Source organism: Bos taurus, chromosome 15 (assembly GCF_002263795.3).
Source record: "Bos taurus isolate L1 Dominette 01449 registration number 42190680 breed Hereford chromosome 15, ARS-UCD2.0, whole genome shotgun sequence".
In the NCBI taxonomy this organism is placed as follows: Eukaryota; Metazoa; Chordata; class Mammalia; order Artiodactyla; family Bovidae; genus Bos; species Bos taurus.
In genome coordinates, this window is record NC_037342.1 from 17,741,464 (window position 1) to 17,767,790 (window position 26,327).

General features: G+C 38.0%; 1 protein-coding gene across 1 annotated transcript in view; it reads left to right on the forward strand.

The window, feature by feature from the left end:
* The window catches only part of ACAT1 (acetyl-CoA acetyltransferase 1), a 29,053-nt gene extending 6,972 nt beyond the window's left edge, over window positions 1–22,081 (forward strand). The window contains exons 2-12 of the mRNA NM_001046075.1: window positions 9,037–9,084; window positions 10,418–10,535; window positions 10,809–10,904; window positions 11,111–11,211; window positions 14,552–14,695; window positions 15,129–15,279; window positions 16,277–16,372; window positions 18,224–18,337; window positions 19,161–19,225; window positions 21,038–21,195; window positions 21,704–22,081. Coding sequence (NP_001039540.1) covers window positions 9,037–9,084; window positions 10,418–10,535; window positions 10,809–10,904; window positions 11,111–11,211; window positions 14,552–14,695; window positions 15,129–15,279; window positions 16,277–16,372; window positions 18,224–18,337; window positions 19,161–19,225; window positions 21,038–21,195; window positions 21,704–21,824 — 1,212 coding nt within the window. The 3' untranslated portion in view covers window positions 21,825–22,081. The remainder of the gene's footprint in view (window positions 1–9,036; window positions 9,085–10,417; window positions 10,536–10,808; window positions 10,905–11,110; window positions 11,212–14,551; window positions 14,696–15,128; window positions 15,280–16,276; window positions 16,373–18,223; window positions 18,338–19,160; window positions 19,226–21,037; window positions 21,196–21,703) is intronic.
* The last annotated feature ends 4,246 nt before the right edge of the window (window positions 22,082–26,327 follow it).

Genomic DNA, 26,327 nt, shown 5'->3' on the forward strand with positions numbered 1-26,327 from the left:
CATTTGCATGAAATACCTTCTCCCATCCCCTTACTTTCAGTCTGAAAGTGTCCATATGTTTGAGGTGGGTCTCTTGTAGACAGCATAGATATGGGTTTTATTTTTTTTTATCCACCCAGCCAGTCTATGTCTTTTGGTTGGTGCATTTAATCCATTTACACTTAAGATAATTATTGATGTGTATGATCCTACATACATAGGACTTCGCAGGTGGCTCAGTAAGTAAAGAATCTGCCTGCAATATGGAAGACCTGGATTCGATCCATGGGTAGGGAAAATTGCCTGGAAGAGGGCATGGCAACGCACTCCAGTATTTTTGCCTGGAGAATCCCCATGGACAGAGGAGCCTGGCGGGCTGCAGCCCATAGGGTCACAGAGTGTCAGATGTGACTGAGCAACTAAGCACACACAGCACATGATCCTGTTCAGTTCAGTCCTGTCTGACTCTTTGCAACCCCATGGACTGCGTACGCCAGGCTTCCCTGTCCATCACCAACTCCCAGAGCCTGCTCAAACTCATGTCCATCGAGTCCGTGATGCCATCCAACCATCTCATCCTCTGCTGTCCCCTTCTCCTCCTGCCTTCAGTCTTTCCTGGAATCAGGGTCTTTTCCAATGAGTCAGTTCTTCACATTAGGTGTCCAGAGTATTGGAGCTTCAGTTTCAGCATCAGTCCTTCCAGTGAGTGTTCAGGACTGAATTCCTTTAGGATTGACAGGATTGATCTCCTTGCAGTTCAAGGGACTCTCAAAAGTCTTTTCAAATACTGCAATTCAAAAGCATCAGTTCTTTGGCGCTCAGCTTTCTTTATGGTCTAACTCTCACATCCATACATGACTACTGGAAAAACCATAGCTTTGACTATATGGACGTTTGTTGGCAAAGTAATGTCTCTGCTTTTTAATATGCTGGCTAGGTTGGTCATAGCTTTTCTTCTAAGGAGCATGTGTCTTTAATTAATTTCATGGCTGCAGTCACCATCTGCAGTGATTTTGCAGCTCAAGAAAATAAAGTCTGTCACTGTTTCCATTGTTTCCCCATCTATTTGCCATGAAGTGATGGGACAGATGCCATGATCTTAGTTTTTTGAATGTTGAGTTTTAAGCCAACTTTTTCACTCTTCTCTTTCACTTTCATCAAGAGGCTCTTTAGTTCTTCTTTGCTTTCTGCCATTACAGTGTTCTCATTTGCATATCTGAGGTTATTGATATTTCTCCTGGAAACCTTCATTCCAGCTTGTGCTTCATCCAGCTCGGCATTTCACACAATGGACTCTGCATATACATTAAAAAAACAGGGTGACAATATACAACCTTGACATAAACCTTTCCCAATTTGGAACCAGTCCATTGTTCCATGTCAAGTTCTAATTTTTGCTTCTTGACCTGCATACAGATTTCTCAGGAGGCAAGTAAGGTGGTCTGGTATTCCCATCTCTTGAAGAATTTTCCACAATTTGATGTGATCCACAAAGTCAAAGGCTTTAACCTCGTCAATAAAGGAGATGTAGTTGTGTTTCTGGAACTCCCTTGCTTTTTCTGTGATTCAGTGGATGTTGGCAATTTGATCTCTGGTTCTTCTGCCTTTTCTAAATCCAGCTTGAACATCTGGCATTTTTTGGATCATGTACTGTTGAAGTCTATCTTGGATAATTTTGAGCATGACTTTGCTATCATGTGAGATGAGTGCAATTGTGCTGTAGTTTTAACATTCTTTGGCATTCCCCTTCTTTGGGACTGGAATGAAAAGTGACTTTCCAGTCCTGTTGCCACTGCTGAGTTTTCCAAATTTACTGGCACATTGAGTGCAGCACTTTAACAGCATCATCTTTTAGGACTTGAAATAGCTCAGGTGGAATTCCATGACTTCCACTAGCTTTGTTCGTAGTGATGCTTCCTAAGGCCCACTTGACTTTGCACTCTAGCTTGACTAGCTCTTGGTGAGTGATCATACAATTGTGGTTATCTGGGTCATTAAGATCTTTCTTGTATAGTTCTTCTGTGTATTATTGCCACCTTTTTTTTTTTTATTATCTTCTCCTTCTGTTAGGTCTATATACCATTTCTATCTTCTATGTGCCCATCTTTGCATAAAATTTTTTCTTGGTGTCTCTAATTTTCTTGATGAGATCTCTGGTCTTTCCCATTCTATTGTTTCCCTCTATTTCTTTGCATTGTTCACTTAGGAATGCTTACTTGTCTCCCCTTGCTATTCTTTGGAACTCTGCAATCAGGTGGATATATCTTTACTTTTCTCCATTTCCTTTCACTTCTCTTTTTTTCTCAGCTATTTGTAAAGCCTCCTCAGACAACTATTTTGCCTTTTTGCATTTCTTTTTTTGGGGTGGGTTTTGATCACTGCCTCTTGTACAGTGTCGGGAGCCTTGTCCGTAGTTCTTCAGGCACTCTGTCTATCAGATCTAATCCCTTGAATCTCCCTTCTGCTGTATAATCATAAGGGATTTGATTTAGGTCAGACCTTAATGACCTAGTGGTTTTCCCTACTTTCTTCAATTTAAGTCTGAATTTTGCAATAAGGAATTCATGATCTAAGCCACAGTCAAGCTCCCAGTCTTGTTTTTGCTGACTGTATAGAGCTTCTCCATCTTTGACTACAAAAAATATAATCAATCTGAATTTGGTACTGGCCATCTGGTGATGTCCATGTATAGAGTCTGCTCTTGTGTTGTTGGAAGAGGGTGTTTGCTATGACCAGCACATTCTCTTGGCAACACTTTGTTAGCCTTTGCCCTACTTCATTTTGTACTCCAAGGCCAAATTTGCCTGTTACCTTAGATATCTTTTGACTTTGTACTTTTGTATCCAGTCCCTATGATGAAAAGGACATCTTTTTTTGCTGTTGTTATTTCTAGAAAACCTTGTAGGTTTTCATCAAAGACCTTCAGCTTCTTCAGCATTAGTGGTTGGGGCATAGACCTGGATTACTGTGATATTGAATGGTTTGCCTTGGAAATAAACAGAGATGGTTCTGTCATATTTGAGATTGCACCCAAATACTGCATTTATGACTCTTGTTGAGAGCTACTCCATTTCTTCTAATGGATTCTTGCCCACAGTAGTAGATATAATGGTCATCTAAATTAAATTCTCCCATTCTGGTCCATTTTAGTTCACTGATTGCTAAAATGCTGATGTTCAGTGTTGCCATCTCCTGTTTGACCACTTCCAATTTACACTGATTCATGGACCCAGCATTCCAGGTTCCTATGCAATATTGTTCTTATAGCATCACATTTTACTTTCACCATTAGACACATCCACAACTGGGTGTTGTTTCTGCTTTGGCTCAGCCTCTTCATTCTTTCTGGGGCTATTTCTCTGCTCTTTTCCAGTAGCATATTGGACACCTAGTGACCTGGGGAGTTCATCTTTCAGTGTCCTATCTTTTTGCCTTTTCATACTGTTCATGGGGTTCTCAAGGCAAGAATGCTGTGGTGGTTTGCCATTCCCTTTTGCAGTGGACCGTTATATCATATGTATGTATATGTAAACCATATATATCCATAATAGGGTGATACTGCTTGGGTTTGAAATCCCATGTCTGCACCTTGTTGGCTCTGTGACTCTAGGCAGGTTACTTGACCTGCCAGTGCTTACATTTCTTTACCTGTAAAATAAGAATAATGATACCCACCCATTAGCTTGTTCTGTATATAAAACATGCTCCATATCCATCTGTTTGTATCCACCCCACTTGTGACCTCCCTAGCGTTTGCCACGTGAGCTCTTGCCCAGTCTCCTTCCCCTTTTCACTCCTGCTCCTACAGTTATTCTGTACACTTCAGCCAGAGTGGTCTTTTTATAATAGTAAAGCCTTCAGTGGCTTCTTGTTATACAGACTAGAGTCCAGACTCCTTCTCAGGCCCTGTTTGGTCACTGCTTGCTTCTTTAGTCTCAGCCAGACTGTCTGTTCTCTTGAGTATGTGGCTCCCACTACACGAGTCCACTTTTTCTACTTATGCATGTGTCACGTTTGTTCCTAAGTCAAGGCCTTTGTCCTAGTTCTTCCTAATGCCTCAGATGCTCTTTCCCTAGACTTTTCCCAGGCCGATTCTCTTAATATTCATTTTCTCAGCTCCAGTGACACCTCCAGAGAGCCCTTTTCTGACCATCCTATGTAAAACAGGCCCTCATTCTGTAACTCATTATCCCATTTTGTTGACTTCAAAATGTACTTACCCTACCTGAAATGTTTTTCAGAGGTACTAGTAAGACCAGACTTTGTTTATTTGTTAAGTGTTTCTTGTCATCATTGGGATAAAAAAATAAAATTAGTCTCTTCTTGAAACTCACAGGCTGATAGGGAGACAGTCAGGCTAGTGAGGGAATTATATGTTCGGGAAAATAGAGCATGCTTATAGGTGTGCTGCAGAAGCTAAGATTGAAGTGCCTGCCTGCATTGTCAGGGGTGGTCTCTAGAGTGCTTGGAGCAGATGAGCTGTCCTTGAAAGATGATTGTGACATGCAAATAAAATTTAAGTGGCCATGTTCATTCATCATGTGTCTTGATCCTACTATAATTTTGCCATTCCTGGGATACTTAATGAGCTCTAGGCATTATGCCAAGTGACAAGGATATAACAGTGAGCCAGGAAGGTGGAAGAGAGGATTCTTGTATTATGTGCAGAGAAAATAAATATATACACCTTGTATTTACACAGTATGAGAAGTGCTTTAGAGGAAATAATCATGTTGAAATAGAAGCTGACTTAAAAGTAGTCAGGGAGAGGTACTGTGTGGTTGTGTTGTTTGAGCTGAATCTGAAGAACAAAAATGAACCAGGCAAGGCAAGCTGGAGAAGGATTGTTAAGTGGTAGAGACACACTGTAAAGAGCTTGAGGTGGAAATTTGTTCAGAACAAAGAGGAGCCTGGTGTGGCTGGCACAGAATAAGAGTGGTATGGATGGAAAGAAAGTCAGGAGCCAGATCATACCATCCAGGTCATTAGGAGCTCCAGTTCCAAGAGCCAGGAATTTGTAGAGTAAGGGATAAACTTTGGATATCATTCCAAGGGCAGTGGAAAGCCATCACAGGATTTTAACCAGGAGAATGATACAAACTGATTTATGTTTTGCATGCACGTGTGTGTGTGTGTGTATGTTGATTTTGCTTTTTGGTCCATACCATGCAGCTTATGGGATCTTAATTCCCTTGGGATCTCAATTCCCTGATCAAGGATTGAACCTGAGCCACAGCAGTGAAAGTGCCAAGTTCTAACCATTGGACCTCTAGGAAACTCCCTGATTTACGTTCTAAAAACTAGATGCACTGAAGAAGGGAAATCGGGGATGCAGGAAATGAAGTAGAGGCTGTAATAGTGGCAAGAAATGGAGGCTGTGTAGATGAAGTAAAGTGGAAGAATTTAGGTATATTTTAGACACAATATTGACAGTACCTGTGATAGAATATCTCTGACTATTAGGCTTAGATGGAGGGTGAGTCCTTAGATTTTTGGCTTAGCTCCTGGGCAGATTGTGATGTGATGTCCTCAGGTGGGAAATACTGGAAAGAAACTAGTGTTCTAGCGTGGCAATTGAGAGCCATGTGCTGGACAGTAAAATCAGGCTAATCAAGTTGGCACTTGGATATATGAGTCTGGAGGTCAATTGAGTGGTCAAGACTAGAGATAGAAATTTGGAAATCATCAGGACATAATTGCTGTTTAAAGCCGTGAGGCTAGATATGATTATGGAGACAGTTAAGTTTGAAAATGAAAAGGGGCCTGTAACAAAGCCCTGGGACATTCCAGCAGTTAAAGGTTGGAAAGGGAATGATAGGGAGGCTGAAGAAAATAACTAGAGAAATAAGAGGTGGACCACAAGATTGTGTTAAGATGGAAGCCAAGAAAAAGGGTTTGGGTAATGGTTTATACATATTACCTCATTTCATTCTCACAACTACTTGTGCAGAGTATTTTAGAAAACCAAGGTTAACACTAAAGAATACTCAGTTTCTCAGTCTGTCGAAGGATGGGATAAGGGGAGGGGAGGGAGACTCAAGGGAGGGAGCATCATTACAAACAAAGCTAATGGAAATGATAGAATTCCAGCTGAGCTATTTCAAATCCTAAAGGATGATGCTGTTAAAGTGCTGCACTCAATGTGGCAGCAAATTTGGAAAACTTAGCAGTGGCCACAGGACTGGAAAAGGTCAGTTTTCATTCCAGTCCCAAAGAAGGGGAATGCCAAAGAAAGTTAAAACTACAGCACAATTGCACTCATCTCACATGATAGCAAAGTCATGCTCAAAATTATCCAAGATAGACTTCAACAGTATGTGAACTGAAAAATTCCAGATGTTCAAGCTGGATTTAGAAAAGGAGAGGAACCAGAGATCAAATTGCCAACATCCATTGGATCATAGAAAAAGCAAGAGAATTCCAGAAACACATCTACTTCTGCTTTATTGATTATGCCAAAGCCTTTGATTGTGTAAATCACAACAAACTGCAGAAAATTCTTCAAGAGATGGAAATACCAGACCACCTTACCTGTCTCCTGAGAAATCTGTATGGAGGTCAAGAAGCAACAGTTATAACTGGACATGGAACAATGGACTGGTTCCAAATTGGGAAAGGAGTATGTCAAGGCTGTATATTGTCACCCTGCTCTTTTAACTTATATGTAGAGTACATCATGTGAAATGCCAGGCTGGATGAAGCACAAGTTGGAATCAAGATTGCCGGGAGAAATATCAGTAACCTCAAATACGCAGATGGCACCACCCTTGTGGCAGAAAGTGAAGAGGAACTGAAGAGCCTTTTGATGAAAGTGAAAGAGAAGAGTGAAAAAGCTAGCTTAAAACTCAACATTCAAAAAACTAAGATCATGGCATCCTGTCCCATCACTTCATGGCAAATAGATGGGGAAACAATGGAAACAGTCACAGACTTTATTTTTTGGGGCTCCAAAATCACTGCAGATGGTGACTGCAGCCATGAAACTAAAACACTCTTGCTCCTTGGAAGAAAAGCTATGACAAATCTAGCCAGCATATTAAAAAGCAGAGACATTACTTTGCTGACAAAGATCTGTCTAGTCAAAGCTACAGTTTTTCCAGTAGTCATGTATGGATATGAGAGTTGGAGTATAAAGATGGCTGAACATTGAATAATTGATGCTTTTGAGCTGTGATGTTGGAGAAGACTCTTGAGAGTCCCTTGGACTGCAAGGAGATCCAACCAGCCCATCCTAAAGGAGATCAGTCCTGAATATTCATTGGAAAGACTGATCCTGAAGCCAAAACTTCATTACTTTGGCCACCTGAAGCGAAGAACTAACTCATTGGAAAAGACCCTGACGCTGGAAAAGATTGAAGGTAGGAGGAGAAGGGGACGACAGAGGATGAGATGGTTGCATGGCATCACCGACTCGATGGACACGAGTTTGAGCAAGCTCCAGGAGTTAGTGATGGACAGGGAAGCCTGGTGTGCTATAGTCCGTGGGGTCTCAAAGAGTCAGACATAACTGAGTGACTGAAGTGAGGCAGACTCAAGAGACTCACTCATATATATGTAATTGTGACAGATTTGCATGGTTATATGACAGTAACCAACACATATCTTTAACTAATTTTCTACCAATTAGAAAAAAAAGAAAAGGGAAAACTTAGCTGGTAAACCCAGGCTCTTAACCACTGTGGGTGTTTCCCAAGAAAGAAAAGTGAGTCCCAGGTTGCCATGAGGATGAGATGAACATACCGAGGTCTTTATTGGATTTTGCTATCCAGATATTGTTAATCTTGCTCAAAGCCAACAGTAGGATAGATAAAAGCCAGACTGAGTGGACTGAATAGTAAATAGGAGGTGATGACAGGAGACATATTCTAGATAACTTGGAGGAGCTAAGAAATGGGGTGAACGCTCAGTGGAACTCTGGGTTAAGAGATGTTTGTTTGTCTTTAATTCTTTTAGTTGGGAGGAGCCAGAGACTATTACTGTGCTTGCAGAATAGTCGAGGAGTAAAGGGGATGAATGATGGAAGAGGGAATGGTTAACTGAAGATGTGGCACCTTTGAAAAAGCAACTGAAATGGGATCCTGGGCAAAGTGGAGAGGCCCAGGGAACTTAGTTAAAGAGAACCAGAAACTTTAAAGTGGTTTAGAAAAGGCTCTTTGATTGCAAGGAAAAATATCCACACTAGCTAAGTAGAAAGTGGTTTATTTGAAGATACACGCTAGGTAAGCTCTTGGACATCCAAAGTTAGGAAATAAAGTGAAGCTGGCCTTGGTGTGGAAGCCTATCTAGAAAATCATTAACTAGGTTACCTTGTTTTGTCTCTTGTAGTATGCCATGGTCTTTCCTTCCTTTCCGAGTGTATATGTTACATTCCCTTGCTTCTCTGGTTACTCATGGCTTTTCTCTTTACTGTAACCTCTGCTTTTACATGGCATTGGCCCTTTCACTTCCAGTGCCCATCCTCCAGATGATCAGGTTTCTCAGAGTGCTAGCTTAGTTCATTCCATTTGTGAAATGGGGCATAGTTCATTCCGTTTTTGGTCCATCAGCTCTGGCCAGTGGGAGGAGGATGGGAATCACCTTGTAGGTACTTAGGGCTGTCCCTCCCAGACTCTCTGAGTAAAGGGTGTAGTTGGAAAGACAATGACTGGCATGTTTACTACAAGTAGAAACTTAATTCAAAGTTTGGTCACAGATAATATGCTCAAATCTTTTAGTATAAGTAGGTTATATAAGCAGCAGCCCAATTTGGGCTTACTTAATTTAGAACTCAGATTTAATTTAAAATTACATTTTATAAAGTTTATACTTAAAGGATTAGAAACTTTAATATGATAAACTTATCAGAAGTTAAAACATACATTTCCAATGAATAGTTAATCAGGTAAGAGTATTGCAAAAGTAGTAATATTTAAATTTCAACAGTAATATATGCTAACTGGAAAATTTAGAAATAAAGGTATAATGCATAAAAAAGAAATTACCATAATCCCATTACTGAGTAATATAAAGTGATATAGATTAATACTTTTTACATCATAACAGATATTTATATTACAGGAAATAAGGTATGCGGAGCGAAGTTATGTATCAAAACCCACTTTGAATGTAAGTATAAATTTAAATGTGCTTTAAAGGAAATGTAGTCAATTAAAAACTGCATATTCTTACTGCATGTATAGGTGAGTGTCAACTTGATAGTTAATTACTGAAACATTAAGTCAAACTCCCTTATTACCATAAAATTTTTTAGATCTAGTGCCCTGCATAATTTCTGCTTCTTCCCCAATCACTGTCTACTGTAAACAGCCTTCTCTAAAATTAGGCAGTGTTCTTCCTTTACTCTCGGGGACCCCTGGTATATTGTACTGGTACATTGCAGAGGCCACATGGAAGATACTAGAAGAAAGATGCTGAATGAGCTGGAGATTAGACAAGAAGAACCATTACTTGGTCACCTAATGCTTTCTGAAGGGTTCTCTCTTTGTTTCATAGGGATTCCTAAAAAGACTTAGTAATAAGCTCCAACCAGAATGTAGAAAATGGTTCTCTTATTATCTATGATAAATTATGTATGTATGTATTTAAGAGAAAGTAGAAAGCAAGTGTAAGGAGAGAATTGTTAAAATAGTGTTTTGCAGTGTTTAAGAGAGTTTTTATCTATTTTTTCTTCAATTTTATGTTGTCTTATTAATAGTTTAAGAAGTTATGCCTGTGCGACTTCCCTGGTGGTCCACTGGTTAAGAATCCACCTGCCAATGCAGGGGACAAGGGTTTGATCCCTGGTCTGGGAAGATTCCACATGCCGTGGGGCAAGTCAGCCCCTGTGCCAGAACTACTGAAGCTCGCACGCACTAGAGTGCATGTTCTGCAACAAGAGAAGCCACTGCAGTGGGAAACCCAGCACTGCAACCCGAGGGTATCCCCCATTCACCACAATTAGAGCAAGCCTGTGTGCAGCAGCAGAGACCCAGTGCAGCCAAGTAACAGATAAAATACAAAGAAATTATGGCTCTGGCTGTGTCCCAGTTAAGCGGTGTTGCCCCTACTAGCATGCAGGTTCTTAATTCCTAGCCTAGAGTTTCCTTTCAGTGAGGAAGCCCATTAATTAGGATTGTTTATTACGCAGTTCACAAGGGTAAAGTATTCATTTCTTAAATTTTGACTAAGTAATAGAATTGAAACTTATGCTTATGGTCCATGCCTATTTTAGGACTGGTTTGTCTTAGTTTTCTATTAGGTTTTAAGTCATAAAGTGCTAGCATTATACTGGTTTTAGTGCTGTTCAAATGCTGAGATTATTTTCATCTTTGATGAATAATTAGACATTCATAAAAGTCTGTTTCTTGAATAATGTATCTATGAATCATGTTTATTTATGAAAGATGATTTTGATGAAATATTTAAATGTAATAATTTTTACCATCTTCTGTCTTGCCAGGAAGTGGTCATAGTAAGTGCTATAAGAACACCCATTGGATCCTTTCTAGGCAGTCTTTCCTCTCTGCCAGCCACTAAACTTGGTTCCATTGCAATTCAGGGAGCCATTGAAAAGGCAGGTCAGTAGTTGCTTTACTTTTTGTGTTGAGAGGATAGTGATTCATTGGAACAAATGTTTATTTTGCACTTACTATATACATAACACTTAGAAATGAATTAATGAATGCATTTTTGAATTCTCTTGAAAAGAAGTCCTTGGACTACAGTGTTAGTAATAAAACTCAAAATTGACAAAAACCATTCCTGCTATATAATGTCATGTACTTTACTAGGTAATTACTAATTATTGAGTTGAATAAAATATGGAAATGCTTCTTGCTTTTTTAAAAAAGGGATTCCAAAAGAAGAAGTGAAAGAAGCATACATGGGCAATGTTCTACAAGGAGGTGAAGGACAGGCCCCTACAAGGCAAGCAGTACTGGGAGCAGGTACTAGGAATACATTTTTGCGTTTATACTTGAATGTTTGACATGGCGAAATGGAGGTCATTTCAGCTTAAATAGACTGTAAATGCATAATAGACTTATATTCGCCAAAGAAATGTTTCAGATTACAGTTTAACATGCTCTATTTTTATCATAGTTGTATTTGAAAAGAATCTGTTTTTCAAAAGTATGATTTATATTGGTTTTAGGCTTACCTATTTCTACTCCATGTACCACTATAAACAAAGTTTGTGCCTCAGGAATGAAAGCCATCATGATGGCCTCTCAGAATCTTATGTGTGGACATCAGGTAAGAAATACCTTCTTTTCCACTTTATAATTAAAATAATATGCAGTGCTAAGAAAACACTAAAAACCTAAACATATTCGTACTTTAGAAGTGAAATGCTTTCTCGTAAGTGCAGTTCCTGTGTTGTTTCAGACACTGAGGAGTGTTTGGATTTCAGTTCCATTTGAAGTAGAGGTTAGATTGATAGCTGAAGTGTCTCGTATTAAAAGTAGTTTCCAGCTAGGATGTTTTAGTGCCCCCTTTCACTTAGAGATTCTGGGGGATTTAAGACATCATAAATGTTGTATTTGCTAGATTGAGAAGGGCTTTCATTATAAATGAGAATAAGGTGCTTACCCTGGGGATCAAATCATTGATTGAGCCCAGAATTGATGATTGATTTGTAGTGCCTCATGTCCAGGTTTGGCTGTAAAATTGTGCGGCTTTCTATTGGCCTTGATGATTTTGATTTTGTTTGAGACTGGGCAAGAGACAGGCTGCTCAGCAAATAATATGTTGCATCAGGAGACTAGACCTAGACTCAGAACTAAGAGTTTATCAGATCCAAGCCCTTTTTTCAGTTGAAGAAAGAGGTTGAGATGACTACAAACATAGTTACAGGGCTTACATTAGAAAACAGGTGTCCCTATCCCTGTGTAGTGCATTCTGGCCTATCAGGGCATAATACACCAAGGTAAAAACCAGTTGTGAGGTGTCTGCAGATTATTTCTTATATATATATAAGAATCACAGTTTTGCATACCCTTGCTATTACTCGTCCCTTGCTTTGTTTCCAGTTGTAAGGCAAGGCAGAGGGGGGAAAAAAGAGAGTGATACCTGATACGTATGCTAAAAACTGAAACGGTTTAGAAAATTATAAAATGAAAAATCTTTCTTCTTACCCTGCTCTAAGTGTCTAATTTATTCATCACTTTCTTGTATATTCTGCCACCTAAGAGCAGAGAAACTTTGGGCAAGTTGCTTAGATTCTGTGCCTCATGTAATATCTTGGAGATCCTTCTTTATCAGCACCTGAGATAGTATTCTACTGAACTGAACAAGTATGATATATTCTGGGGGTCCTTATTGAGTGGATATCTAGGTTGTCTCCAGTTCTTCTCTGTTTTAAATAATGCTCCAGAGTACCCCTATGCGTGTATCTTTGTGTACCTATAAATACTTAAATCAACTCTTAATTCACTATACTAAACATTATAATGTAGTGGTTAAGAACAGAAAGTCTGGAGCCAGACTAATTTCAAATCCTAGCATTGCCTGTCATCAGCTGAGGAATTACATGTGGACATTCACTGGAGACAGGTGAATAAAACATTTTAAAAAATCTTATCATGTGTAGGTCTTTCTTTTGGAAAAATTCGTAAGAGGAGAATTCCAGAGTCACAGATTTCAAAATTTGGATATTTGCAAATACTTTCCATAAAAAAAGTTATGCCAGTTACATATTGTCCAAAGGTTGTGAGAGCTTGTTTGCTTATACATAAGGTAACACTGACATCAGGTATTACCAAACCAAACCCTAGTCAAACCAGTGGGTGAAAATGCTCATGAGATTGTTAGGTGTTTGAAAACTGAATGACAAGGATAATTTTGTCTCAGTTGATTCTTTTGTGGTTCTCTAGCAAATGCTTTTAGTTAATATTCTTGATTCATATCTATATTTTTAAAATTATCTGACTTAGAGGAATATTAGGAATTGCCTTATTTTGAATATTATCTAATGATCAATTTTATTTAATACTGTAGAACTGATAACGATTTCCATCACTTATTTTCATCATCCCCAGGAAATACTCAGTATTTCAGGATAACAGAATAAAACTTATATGAGAACTATTTGAGACTCTCCATATTTAAAAATAGGCAAAATATTTAGGTTTCTTTGGTACGGAGTTTCTGTTTGTCTTTATTCCTAATTAAAGATTGTGAGAATATAACGTTAGTTTTAATTTTATGTTTACATTTATCTTTTATATTAAACTTTGTTTCAAATTAGCCTTTGTAATGCAAACGAATTTTCTCTTGTTGATCTGTAATTACAGGTTAGTTGATTAATATTTACTAAACTTCTATATATGCCAGGCACTAGTTATATAAAAATAGATATGACAAAGTTTCTGGCCTCAGAGGAGCCAGAAAGGCCTCACTAGTTTAGTGAAAAGGTTTGACATATAAATATAGCTACAATACTGTGTAATATTATTAATAAAAGGAATACACAATAATTGGGGAACACGAAAGAAGGAAGGGAGACTATTCCAAAAACGGATAGGGGGGAAAAAAAGGGATAGAAATAGGTAGTCAGGGAAAGTGGCTGACAACCGATTTGTTGGGTTGAAGGGGCTGTGTCTTCATTAGTTTTAAAGGAAATGACAGTGTTTTTCTTGTTGGTGAATAGGTCAGAAGTGCAGAGGTGTGTGAATTAGCATGGTATCTTTGAAGACCTTGATTTTTTTTTTTCCCCTTCTTGGCCTTACGGCATGTGAGATCTTATTTCCACAACCAGGGATTGAGCCCATTCTCCCTACCGTGGAAGTGCACAATCTTAACTGCTGGACCACCAGGGAAGTCTGTTTGAAGACCTTTAAACAATTCTGTACGACCTCCACTCGTGTAGGTCCAGGCATGAGACTGGAAAGGGAGTGAAAAGTCAGATTGTAAAGAGTCTTATATACTATGCTGGGGAGTCCTTTACAGAGTGGAATGACCAGATTTAGTCTAGCCAGAATGACTCAGATGAGTGTAGATGACACTTGGATGCAAGGAAAGGCTTTCTGTCAGATGACCAAGTTAGAAAGTTATTATAGCTGTTTGGAAAGAGTTGATGAGGAGGATCACAATCAAGGAAGTAGGATTATTTCTGAGAACTGAGATTATATTTTTGGCAGTGTCAGTGAAATGAAGGATTTAGAAGAATTTCAGAAGATGGTTTTACATTAAAGATTCTTATTACTGTCTGATTCTGATCTTAATTATTACACATTTCAGACCATTTCCTTTTACCAGAATCAAGAGGGTACTTCTTATATTGACTGTATAGCGATGTTTCATAAAGTTCATGTAGAATCCTTGTTGCTGTGTAAAGGGTATAATGGATTTGCAACTACAGTTGATCCATGAACGTAGATTTGAAGTGTCTGGGTCCACTTAACGCACAATTTTTTTTTCAATAAATACGTACTGCAGTTGAGTCTGTGGATCTAGAACTGTGGATAAGAAGGGCCAACTGTGAAGTTGCACCCAGATTATCAAGTGTGTGGAGGGTTGATGTTCCTAACTATGGTGTTCAAAAGTCAGTGGTACCATTTGAATTAACCCTGGGTTTTTATGTGTTGCTGAGCAGGATGTGATGGTGGCAGGTGGCATGGAGAGCATGTCCAATGTCCCCTATGTAATGAACAGAGGAGCAACACCATATGGTGGGGTAAAGCTTGAAGATTTGATTGTAAAAGATGGACTAACTGATGTCTACAATAAAATTCATATGGTAATTATTGCTTTTTAGTGGAGAAATGCCATCTATACATAATACTGCTTGGTTAAAAAATGTTTTTGTTTTTGTTTTCAGAAACTGAAGGATATAAATATGTTGATTTAGCCATTCATTTTAGGAAAATGTTTTTCTATGCTTATTATATCAGTTTGGCTCAATGTTTTAATAAATTGCCCCACACTGACATAGTGCATTTTCTGACTTCTAATAATGGATACCATAACTATTTAATTATTTCTCCTCAAAATAGCAACTTCTGGGCTAATTCAAGTAGCTGAGATGTGAGTGAGAGAGTTACTGCGTATAGAAAGAAGTATATTTTAAGAACTAAATTTAACTGCTAACCACTGTTTTATGTTATAAAAAGCAAATGTTTTATAAGTTTTGCAGAGTTACTTAGATTCTTTAAAAATTCCAACTTTATCAGGGCAACTGTGCTGAAAATACTGCAAAGAAGCTGAATATTACACGAGAGGAACAGGATACTTATGCTCTTAATTCCTATACCAGAAGTAAAGCAGCATGGGAAGCTGGAAGATTTGGAAATGAAGTTGTTCCTGTCACAATTACAGTAAAAGGTTGAAGGATTATGTTCCAAAATAGATTTTAATTTTTAATAGACTTTACATGTTGCTAAACTTTTTTTGTTGTTGTTGTTGTTGCTAAACTTTTTATGTTTAAGTTTTAAATTGGTACTTTTTAAATTTCAACTGAAAACACTGACACTGCTGCTGCTAAATTAGTAAAGGGAAATGTTGCTAGTTCAGAGATAATTAAACCCAATTTAATATCTGATTCCAACTCAATTGCAAATTCCACTATGCATATTTTTTTGAGAAATATATTTATTAGAACTCTTTCTAATATAACTGATAGACTGTTGAACACATGAAGTAAAAAGGGGGTATTTACTAGAAGGCTAGTTGGGTGTTTGTCCCAGAACTGAAAGATGTATGGCAGCAACCAGTCAGCACTGGGAACTTCAGGGATTGGAAGAGAATGGGCAGCACCATTAGGACATGCTGTCTTGGCTTCTCAGTGCTGCTTTTGTGCTCTCAGCTTCCTCCACTGCTGCCTCCATCTCCAGAGTCCATCTGTAGGGCTCTCAGTCACAGAGGAAAGATACTTTCTCACCAACTGCAGCAGAATAAATCCACAGTATAGACACATTAACTTGGTTTAGGTTACATTTCCATTCTAGACATAATTACTGTGATGAGAATGATGGAAGACCCAAACTTAACCAAACTTACCCAGCCTGCGTCTACATTGGACATCTTCCCGTGGGGTTAGAAGAATGTCTATGATAGAGAATGAGCTCAAGAGAGAAGACAGTGGGATGTGGCTGAATAGAAGATTTAAATTGCATCAAGCTACTTAATAAACTCTTCTTGAAGATACTAACAAATTACAGATGGTAGATTCTTGAGTGGAATTTACTTGGGATGGTATAAGGTATGTGGGCACACAAAGGGAAGCAGAGACTATCAGGCACCTTTTGCACCGTTTCTTACTGAGCAGGTAATTATTGTCTTTACTGCAAAGATGACTTAATTTAAAAGATTTTTGTTTTAGGTAAACCAGATGTAGTGGTGAAAGAAGATGAAGAATATAAACGTGTTGATTTTAGCAAAATTCCAAAGCTGAAGACAGTTTTCCAAAGAGAAAATGGTTAGTATTAAGAAATGAAGCATATGAAAAAAAAAGTGACAGTATACCATATCTAGTTGTAGAACTGCCTAAGGATTTTTTTTCTTTTTTCTTTTTTTTTTGCCTAAGGATTTTTAAAAAGTAATTCTAGAAAACACCTTGATGTTATTTAACATTTTCAGTGTATCAGGCTCAAATGAAATTAACAAAACATTTATTTATCCAAGGTATATTTTAAATTGTTTAATAATTAATACTTTGTTTTTGTGTATGTGTGTTTGAAGTTTTTAAAAATTATTTTTTATTGGAGTATAGTTGATTTACAGTGTCGTAGTAGTTTTTGCTGTACAACAAAGTGAATCAGTTTATATATATATATATATATATATATATTCATTTTTAGATTCTATTCCCATTTAAGTCATTACAGAGTATTAAGTAGAGTTTCTTGTGCTATACAGTAGGTTATTAGTTATCTATTTTATATACAGTTAATACTTTTAATATTTATATATAGCCTCTGGAACAGATTGTAGATGACTGTATAATTCAGTTTTTCATTTGCATTTCATCTTGAAAGTTTTTTTGTGATATGAAAGTCAAGTTTACATATTATGTTAAATGTCTATAAGCCTCTGGAGAACTAAGCTGATAGCTCTTTTTTTACTGTTGTTATCTCTAGTCCTCAATAAATAAATGTTGAATGTTTATCTAAATGGGGTCCCAGGGTTCTAAATCCTTCGAGGAGAAAAGGTCACTTCTGCTTTTAAAATTGGCTGTATATAGCTGTGATAATAATCTGAAGTAACTTTTTTCCCCTTTTCTGACTGAGTTTCTCAATGCAAGCTATAGGAGTGGATCAATGTTTTTTTTTTTTTTTTTTTAATATTGTAACGAATTTTCTTACAAGTTTATATTATAAGGAATTTTCTGTCAGTACAGTAGTTAGGACTCTGTGCTTCCACTGCTGGGGACATGGGTTCAATCCCTGGTCAGAAACTAAGATCCCACAAGTCTCATGGCTTGGCTAAAAAAAAAATTATATTGCCAAAGTATATTTTTATAATTTTGGCAGCAGTCTATAGTAGTATCTTCATTGGTATTTATAAGGAGACAGGTTAATTGACATATAATTTGTATACCATAAAATTCTCCTGTTTAAAATGTATAGCTTAGTGATTTTTAGTATTCATTTAACTTCAAGTGATTGTAGAGAAGAAGAAATATCTGATTTTGACACTGATTTGCAAAATGGGATGAGTGTCTGCTCTTTTGTGGATAAGGGAAGATGTAGAGTTAGGAAAAACATGAAGTGGTCCTTATCTTTGATGAATTATAAACCAGAATCAAGGCAATGGCACCCCACTCCAGTACTCTTGCCTGGAAAATCCCATGGATGGAGGAGCCTGGAAGGCTGCAGTCCATGGGGTTGCTCAGAGTCGGACACGACTGAGCGACTTCCCTTTCACTTTTCACTTTCATGCATTGGAGAAGGAAATGGCAACCCACTCCAGTGTTCTTGCCTGGAGAATCCCAGGGACGGGGGAGCCTGCTGAGCTGCCGTCCACTGGGTCGCGCAGAGTCAGACACGACTGAAGTGACTTAGCAGCAGCATCCAGTGCCGTTATGTATGCATTTTGAGCTAGCTTTGAATAAATACAAAAAACTAACATAAAAAGACATACTTACTTGCACTGTGTTATGTACACTTACACGTTTAGTTATGTATGTTTCCTGAGGGCAGGACTTATCTCCATCCATATCTTCATGCATCCAGCAACCCAGTCAGTATTCTGTAGGAATTTGTTAAATTGACCCAAGTGAATTCAGTGTGAAAGAATGTTCTGATGTCATGCTCATTGATACTTTCAGGTACAGTAACAGCTGCCAATGCCAGCACACTGAATGATGGAGCAGCTGCTGTGGTTCTGATGACTGCAGATGCAGCTAAGAGGCTCAATGTTAAACCACTGGCAAGAATAGCAGGTAGAAAATGTTCTGACCTTGTTTATTCTTAAACCCCTGTAAACTCTTCTTGATATTGAGATTCTTTCTCAGTAATACATAGAAGTTGGCTTACAGATTTTTATCTGTAAGTCTTACTTTTTGACATAATTTAGTACACATTTTAATTGAGATAGAATCTCCTTTAATATTTTTGTTATGATTTGATTTATATAAGAGAAAGTTTTCAAAAATCTTTTTCTTCTGGATGATGTGTGGGAGAGTACAAGGTACATGTTTTCCTCTGGCATTGTCAGTTAAAATAAAAAGAATATGAGCTTAGGAGTATGAAAAATGTAATAGTACTGGCATTTATTATTAACTATGTGGTCTCAGCATTTCCTCAGTCTCTTTAAGCATATTTGTAGCTGTGAAGTCTGCCTTGCCTTCTTCATAAGGAGTTAAACAGATACTGTTTTGTTTAGATCATGGTTTCTTAACCTCAGCAAAACAAATAATTGTGTTTTGGGCCTGTTCTATGCATTGTAGGATTTTTAACAGCATCTAGTTGGCAGCATCTTCTGCCCACTAGATACTACAATAAGTGGCATTCCACCTGTTGCAAGAACCAAAAGTATCTCTAGATAATGCCAGTGTCCTGGGAGGCAATTCCCTCTTAACTTCCCAATGGCTTAGATGATTGGTATAATTTTATAAAGTACAGAATCTTAGAAAAGGCACAAACAAATTTAAATATTTTAAAAGGTTAGGAAACTTGAATCTTTGCATTTATATAAGTTGTTAGATATAGCTTTGGGTACTTGTAAAAAAGATTTTAATGACCTTTTTTTGTATATATATAAAGCATTTGCTGATGCTGCTGTAGAACCTATTGATTTTCCACTTGCGCCTGCATATGCTGTTCCTAAGGTGAGAACAAAATAATAGATCATATCTCATTCTGCCAATTTCTGCTTTTGCTTATACCAAGGTTGCATGTTTTAGATTTTAAGTGTTATTCATCTGCCAAAGCATAGCAGTAGCTTAGTTTCAAATCTCACTTCTCCTGAAGAAAACAATGAAAGCAACAAGGATAACAACAAAAGTAAAAGAGCAACACACAAACTATGTCTTCAGTGGAGCAGATAAAACTATATAATTGAATTCCTTATGCTGAACTCACACACCAAGAATGGTAACCACAAAGTGGGAAGTTGGTGTGGCAGAGAAAGGGGAACGTTGAGAGTCCAGGGTTCTAGAATTCAAAGCAGATACTCATTATTTAGAAGGAGCAGTCTTCTAAGAGGGGAACTGCTGGTAGCTGGTGTTAGAGTAAAACTACAGATAGCAAGAACTCTACTCCAAATTGTCAGTTTGAGTCTTTGTGGCAAGTTGCTAAGGGGTCACATGAAAAGACAAGAGTGTTTTTTTGGTTTAGGGGTTAAGGGATTTCAGAAGACTGCAGCAAATATTCCTTTTCAGAAGTAGAAGGCCACACCCTGAGAGAGAACTTCTGGGGGTAACATCCAGATTTAAAGAGAAAAAAACACCAGAGGGGAATAGGATAGCAAAGGATAAGGAACAACAGGGAGTGATGACGCTCTGTCCAGAGGTGGCAGACCTCAGAAAACCACACAGTTACACAGCTTCTGAAAGTGAATGCATCACACTGGAAAGGAGGGGTGATAAATAGTTCTCAGCTAGATTCTGAGAGTGAAAAAAGTGGCTGCACTTAGGTACCTGTTTTATCTCATGTTGTTGAAACTAGGGGAAGCTGTTTGAGCTCTACAGCTTTGAAAACTACCTGAGCCTGCTGTTAGAATAAAGCAAGGAGGAGGGAAAGTTTCATGTTAATTTTTTTGTTGCTCAGAACAAAAAAGTTCTAAAGATAAAGGGCTCTAGCAATATTTTATAAAGATAAAAGCATAAAGATAACATCTGCAATAGCTGAGGAACTATCAGAACAAGAAATCATAATAAGATTTTAAATAAATCATTCACAATGAAGACACAATAGCTCTGAATAACTGTGCCCCACATAACCCAATGGAACCTTTTATAAGGCAGAAACTCTAGGGGATGCAATGAAAAATTATTAGAGATTAATGGAACTCTTTTGACAGGTAAGGGCTTCACAGGTGGTACAGTGGTAAAAAATCCTCCTGCCAGTTCAGGAGACACAAGAGTCATAGGTTTGGTCCCTGGGTTGGGAAGATCCCCTGGAGTAGGAAATGGCAACACACTCCAGCTTTCCTGCCTGGAGAATCCCATGGACAGAGGAGTCTGGTGGGCTACAGTCCATGGGTTCGCAGAGTTGGACACGACTGAGTGACTGAGCATACACACACACACACACACACACACACACACACACACACACACAATACACCTCTCTCTTTGACAGATAAAGAACCTAGAACTAAGGAGCATATAATCAGTAAAGTAGATCTTAAGAGTACATGTCAAGTATGTACCCCCAAATAAAGACTATGTGTTCTTTTCCATGGAATGTTCAAGATCGATGGAATGGTTAAGAAAATTGTTTTCTCTTTTCAAAATAGAAATATGACAATGCAAATAAAGATGAGAAATTAAGGAATTTCCTGGTGATCCAGTGGTCAGATTCCACACTTCTACTGCTGGGAGCAAGGGAGACACAAACAAAAATTGCAGAATTTTGAGAAGATAAAGTAGGTTTTGACTTAATTATCTGAACATAATCTTTATTTTTTTCAAATTCAGGTTCTTAAAGATGCAGGTTTGAAAAAAGAAGATATTACTATGTGGGAAGTAAATGAAGCCTTTAGTGTGGTCGTACTAGCAAACATTAAAATGCTAGAGATGGATCCCCAAAAAGTGAATATCAACGGAGGAGCTGTTTCTCTTGGACATCCAATTGGGTAGGTAAAATCATAAAGAAAAAGAAAGCTAGGTTAATGGCTATCTTTGTGTTTCTCTCTAAATTTAAACTGCTTCGTGATAATGCCTGTTGCTCTTGGTTTACCGTTTTTTCTTCCTTCTCATCCTTCATAAGCCAAATACCATTTCTGATAGGATCCCCTCTGAACACAGAGATCTGTCACACCTGTTGCTTGAAAACTAATGTTGTTTTATGCTGAAGAAGATAATTTAAGATTGAAGATTATGTTTGGGCTTTTGTGGGGCTTCCCTGGCTGTCCACTGTTTAAGACTCTGCACTTCCACTGCCATGGGTAGGGCTCAATCCCTGATTGGGAAACCAAGCTCCCACATGCTGCTCAGAGTGGCAAAAAAAAAAAAAAGCTGTAACCATTCTTGAAACAAGTCTCCCAAGTTAAAGTAGTTAAATTCAGCTATAAGTCATGGCTAATTTGGTTATTCACACAGTCTATAAACCATTAAAGTACCAAAATGCTTTCTTAATCCTAGGATGTCTGGAGCCAGAATTGTCGTCCATTTGGCTCATGCACTGAAGCAAGGAGAATATGGTCTTGCCAGTATTTGCAACGGAGGAGGAGGTGCTTCTGCCATGCTGATCCAAAAGCTGTAGACGACTTCTGTTGTCTAAGGCGACAACCCTATGTAGCTAGAAAGGCCTGCTATAATCAGGGTGACTTCTGTCAGAATAATCGAGTCTGCCTGTATCGAAACAATTTATTTAAATTTTGATTATTTTCAACTCTTTTTAAAAAATAAGGTAAAAAGATCAAATCCCAAAACCTTTTGAGATTATAGAAGTTTTTTCTTCTTCTTTACATTTTTGATAATGTTGAACAGATTTTTGTTATAAAGCTATATTGTTTGAAATACCATTGTGCATGATTGATTATGTTAGTGACTTATAAGTAGAAGCTTCCATGTTAGAGAATAAATCTTAATTTATATTTCTGAAGATTGTTAAAGATTAAGTGAATATTACCTGTCACTAATTTAGATTTAATAGACTCTTCAAAGTGAGAGTAATTATTCTGTGCAAACTAGGGATGTCTTATGTTATTAGTCAAGAAGCCAAAGACATTGTGTGTAGTGTTGCTAGAAATAAGAGGAACCCATGCACTCAGGTCTGAAGTGGGTGCAATTTCTCATAAGCTCATCATTCAGAATTTGTTGGGGGTGAGGTTAGGGATTTTGTTTTCATTACTACAGCAGCACAGAGAGTGGGAAAGAAGGTGGAAACTAAATTGCTCAACGGAATGGATTTATGAAGAGAAGAGATTGTCATATTCAGGGTGCTACAATGCCTGTTCTTAAGCAGAAAAAAAAATGCAGCATAAGTATCCTGTGTTGCATCTTATCTAGAAAAAAAAAAAAAACACATTGTAGGCAGGGTCTATGCACACCGACCTCAGCTGTAGTTCAGAGAAGGGAAAGCTTCTGTCCAAGTTCATACTGACAATAGTGGATGATTGAGGGGACAGAAATGTGGTATTACAGATCTCTCATGGCAAGTAATTCACAGTGACTCCTTATCTTTGAAGGAACAAAAAGATAACATATGGAAAAAAATTGTTCCTAGGACTATGACAGGCTGCTTTCAAAAATTTCTTTGTAGTCGTTACAGCTAGCTCCCTTTTGTACATCATTGTGTGCTAAGTACTGACCTAGAGGCCTTATTTGTATTCACTCCCTTAATCTTTACAAAAATTCAATAGGGTAGGTACCATTGTTATCCCTCCTATATAAATAATGAAATTGAGGCATGAGTGGTAAAATGGAATTCCTCAGGTCAACTACCTGGTAAGCAGCTGAGATGGATTCAGTTCCAAGCAGTCTTACTCCAGAGCTCAAGTTCTTAATTCACTATGTTTGTCTCCTCAGTACTTTCAAATAAGTATCTGTCCTAACTATAACAGGAACTAGGTAAAATACATGGGGGAAAAAAACAAATATAGAATACTTCACTGAAGATAATCATAATTAACATTGAATCCAAAAGTCAGTCATCTGGAAAACACCTGCAAAACTCTCTTAAATCTGGGGGAAAGGAAAATGAAAGAAAAATAAAAATAAAGGACCAACAAGTAAATGGTATTTATTAAAAAGAAAAATAAATGGCACTCTAAAGCAGTAATTAATATAAGATAAAAACTTAAGATTTTTACTAATTGGGCAGATTTAAAAGGCTTTGTTCCATTAAGGTGTCTTCACTAAAGAGATCAAACCAGTCAATCCTAAAGGAAATCAACCTGAATGTTCATTGGAAGGGCTGATGTTGAGGCTGAAGCTGTAATACTTTGGCCACTTGATGCAAAGAGCCGACTCTTTGGAAAAGACCCTGATGATTGGAAAGATTGAAGGCCAAAGGAGAAGGGATTGGCAGAGGAAGAGATAGTTAGATAGCATCACTGACTCAGTGGATATGAATCTGGGCAAACTCTGGGAGACAGTGAAGGACAGGGGAGCCTGGTGTGCTGCAGTCATTGGGGTAACAAAGAGTCAAATATGACTTAGTGACTGAACAACAAGAACAACTTCATTAACAAAATTAACAGAAATGTTAATGTTCTGGGGAAACGTAGTAAAAAAATTCTTCGGACATCTAGGTAGAAAAATTGGAAGGCTTACTCCTTGTTTCTATAATATTAACTATCAGAAGACAAGTGAACAACGTCTACATATTTTTAATGGAATAAGAGTGATGAAGATGCTAGAAGGAGTATCAAGGCATGCAGCAGCTTAGAAAATATAGTACTCTGCTGTTGCCTTCAAAAATGCCAGTTTTATACCAGCACGTGGAGAGAGTAATCATGAATTTTGGAATATGAAAGTTAAATTTTTAAAAAATGATTAAGGACTGAGTAAAGAGCAAGGGAAGGTAGGGGTAAAAAACATAAATATGCTAAATCCAAATGCCAGTGGAATGAAAAAAGGAGTTCCACATTTTAAATTACTATGGAAGATAAAAGCTGAAAAACCCAGTAAGTAAGAGAAGACTGGCATATATCATAAATTATTAGACATCAATGCAGAAAGTGTTAAAATAGGACAAGAACTATTCTGTATAAGGACAATTACTCAAAATGAAGTTATGGAGAAACCGAAGATGGTCACAGAAGAATTGGCTCTTATGAAGGATGACACGAGAATTTAGCATGCATTTAGGAGCTGATTGGGACCCTCCCTGGAGACTGGGGAAGCCAGCAGATACCATCTATACCTTCTCACTTAAGCCCACTCAAGTTACTGTTACTCAATTGTGTCCAACTCTTTGTGACCCCCATGGACTGTAGCCCACTGTGTTCTTCTGTTATTGGAATTCTCCAGGCAATAATACTGGAGTGGGTAGCCATTCCCTGATCCAGGGATTGACCCTGAGTCTCCTGCATTGCAGGCAGATTCTTCACCATCTGAGCCATCAGGGAAGCCCTTTAGCCCACTTGTTGTTCAGTCACCCAGTGGTGCCTGACTCTTCGCGACCCCATGGTCTGCAGCACGCCAGGCCTCCCTGTCCCTCACTATCTCCTGGTGTTTACCCAAGTTCATGTTCATTGGTGATGCCGTCCAGCCAGCTCATCCTCTGATGCCCTCTTCTTCTGTCCTCAGTCTTTCCCAGTGTCAGGGACTGTTCCAGTGAGTTGTCTACCCACTGCACATTGCCAGTATCTCACTAAAAGGAGCTTATACACATGTCTGCTGCCTCAACTTCTGTAGCTGCTATGGAAGGGAGAGGCCCCTGGATCACCTGGCTCAAATAGCCAGCAGGTTTTATGCTTATAGATGCCATGGAACTGTAGCAAAGAATCAGTTATTAATGGGTATAGCAGCCCTGCCCACACCTCACAAGGGTATATACCTGGGCTCAGTGTAGAGGGAACATGCAAGAAAGCCCATCACCCTGATTTCTCTGTAGGAGAGCCCTTACTACTTCCGCTGTTGCTGCCTACCAGTACAGCTTTCAGTCAGCTTGCATCCAAAGACTAACTGCAGTCTTCCTCTTTAGGATGACGACAGGTCTTACACATTCTGAACTACTGCGAGCCACTAAGAACAAAGAGGGCAGCATTGAAAATCACAAAAGTTTAAGACATGAAGAAGATCTGGCCAAGCTGATGTATAAGATTCCCTTATACAAGATCACTCTGTCAAGACTGAGAGAGTAGCTCTTTTATCTAAGATACCGAAGCCAACATAAAGAGTCAATGAAAATGAAAAATGAGGATATGTTTCAAACAAAAGAATGAGATAAAACTCCAGAAACAGACCTTAATGAAACAGAGATAAGTGATTTATTTAATAAATAATTAAAAATAATGGTCATAAAGATGCTTACTGAGATCAGGAGAACAATGTTTAAACAATGTGAGAATTTTTTTTAAAAGGTAGAAACTATAAGAAAGTACCAAACAGGAATCACAGAGCTGAAGAATACAATAACTGAAATGGAAAACTCAGGAGAGGAATTCAGCAGCAGACAAGTAGAGGAAAGGATCAGTGAACTCAAGGCAATGAAAATTCATCCAATCAGAAGAACAAAAGAAAAAAAATGAGTAAAAACACCTTAAAGGACTTATGTGACACCATCAAGTGAACAAATATATGCATTATAGGGGGTTCCAGAAGTAGAAGAAAAAGAGAAGGGCGCAGAAAGCTTAGTCAAAGAAATATCACTGACAGTTTTCCTAACCTGATGAAAGAAACAGATACCAAAATTTAGGAAGCACAGAGAAATCCCCAAAAGATAAATCTAAACAGCTCCACATTGAAACACATTATAATTGTGAAATATTAAAGGAGAGAACCTTAAAAGCAGCACGAAAATACTTGTTATGTTCAAAGGAGCCCCCATAAGACTATCAGCAGAAATGTTATAGTCCAGAGGGGTGTGATTTGATACATTCAAAAGGACGGAAAGATTAAAAAAAATAAATAAATAACTGGCAATCAAGAATACTTTACCTAGCAAAGCTGTCCTTCAGAATTGAAGGAGATAATTTCCCAGACAAGCAACAGCTGGAGGAGTTCATTACCACTGGAGTAGCTTTACAAAAATGTTAAAAGGGACTTCATCCACCTGAATCAAAGGATGCTAATTAGTAACAAAGAAACCTTTGAA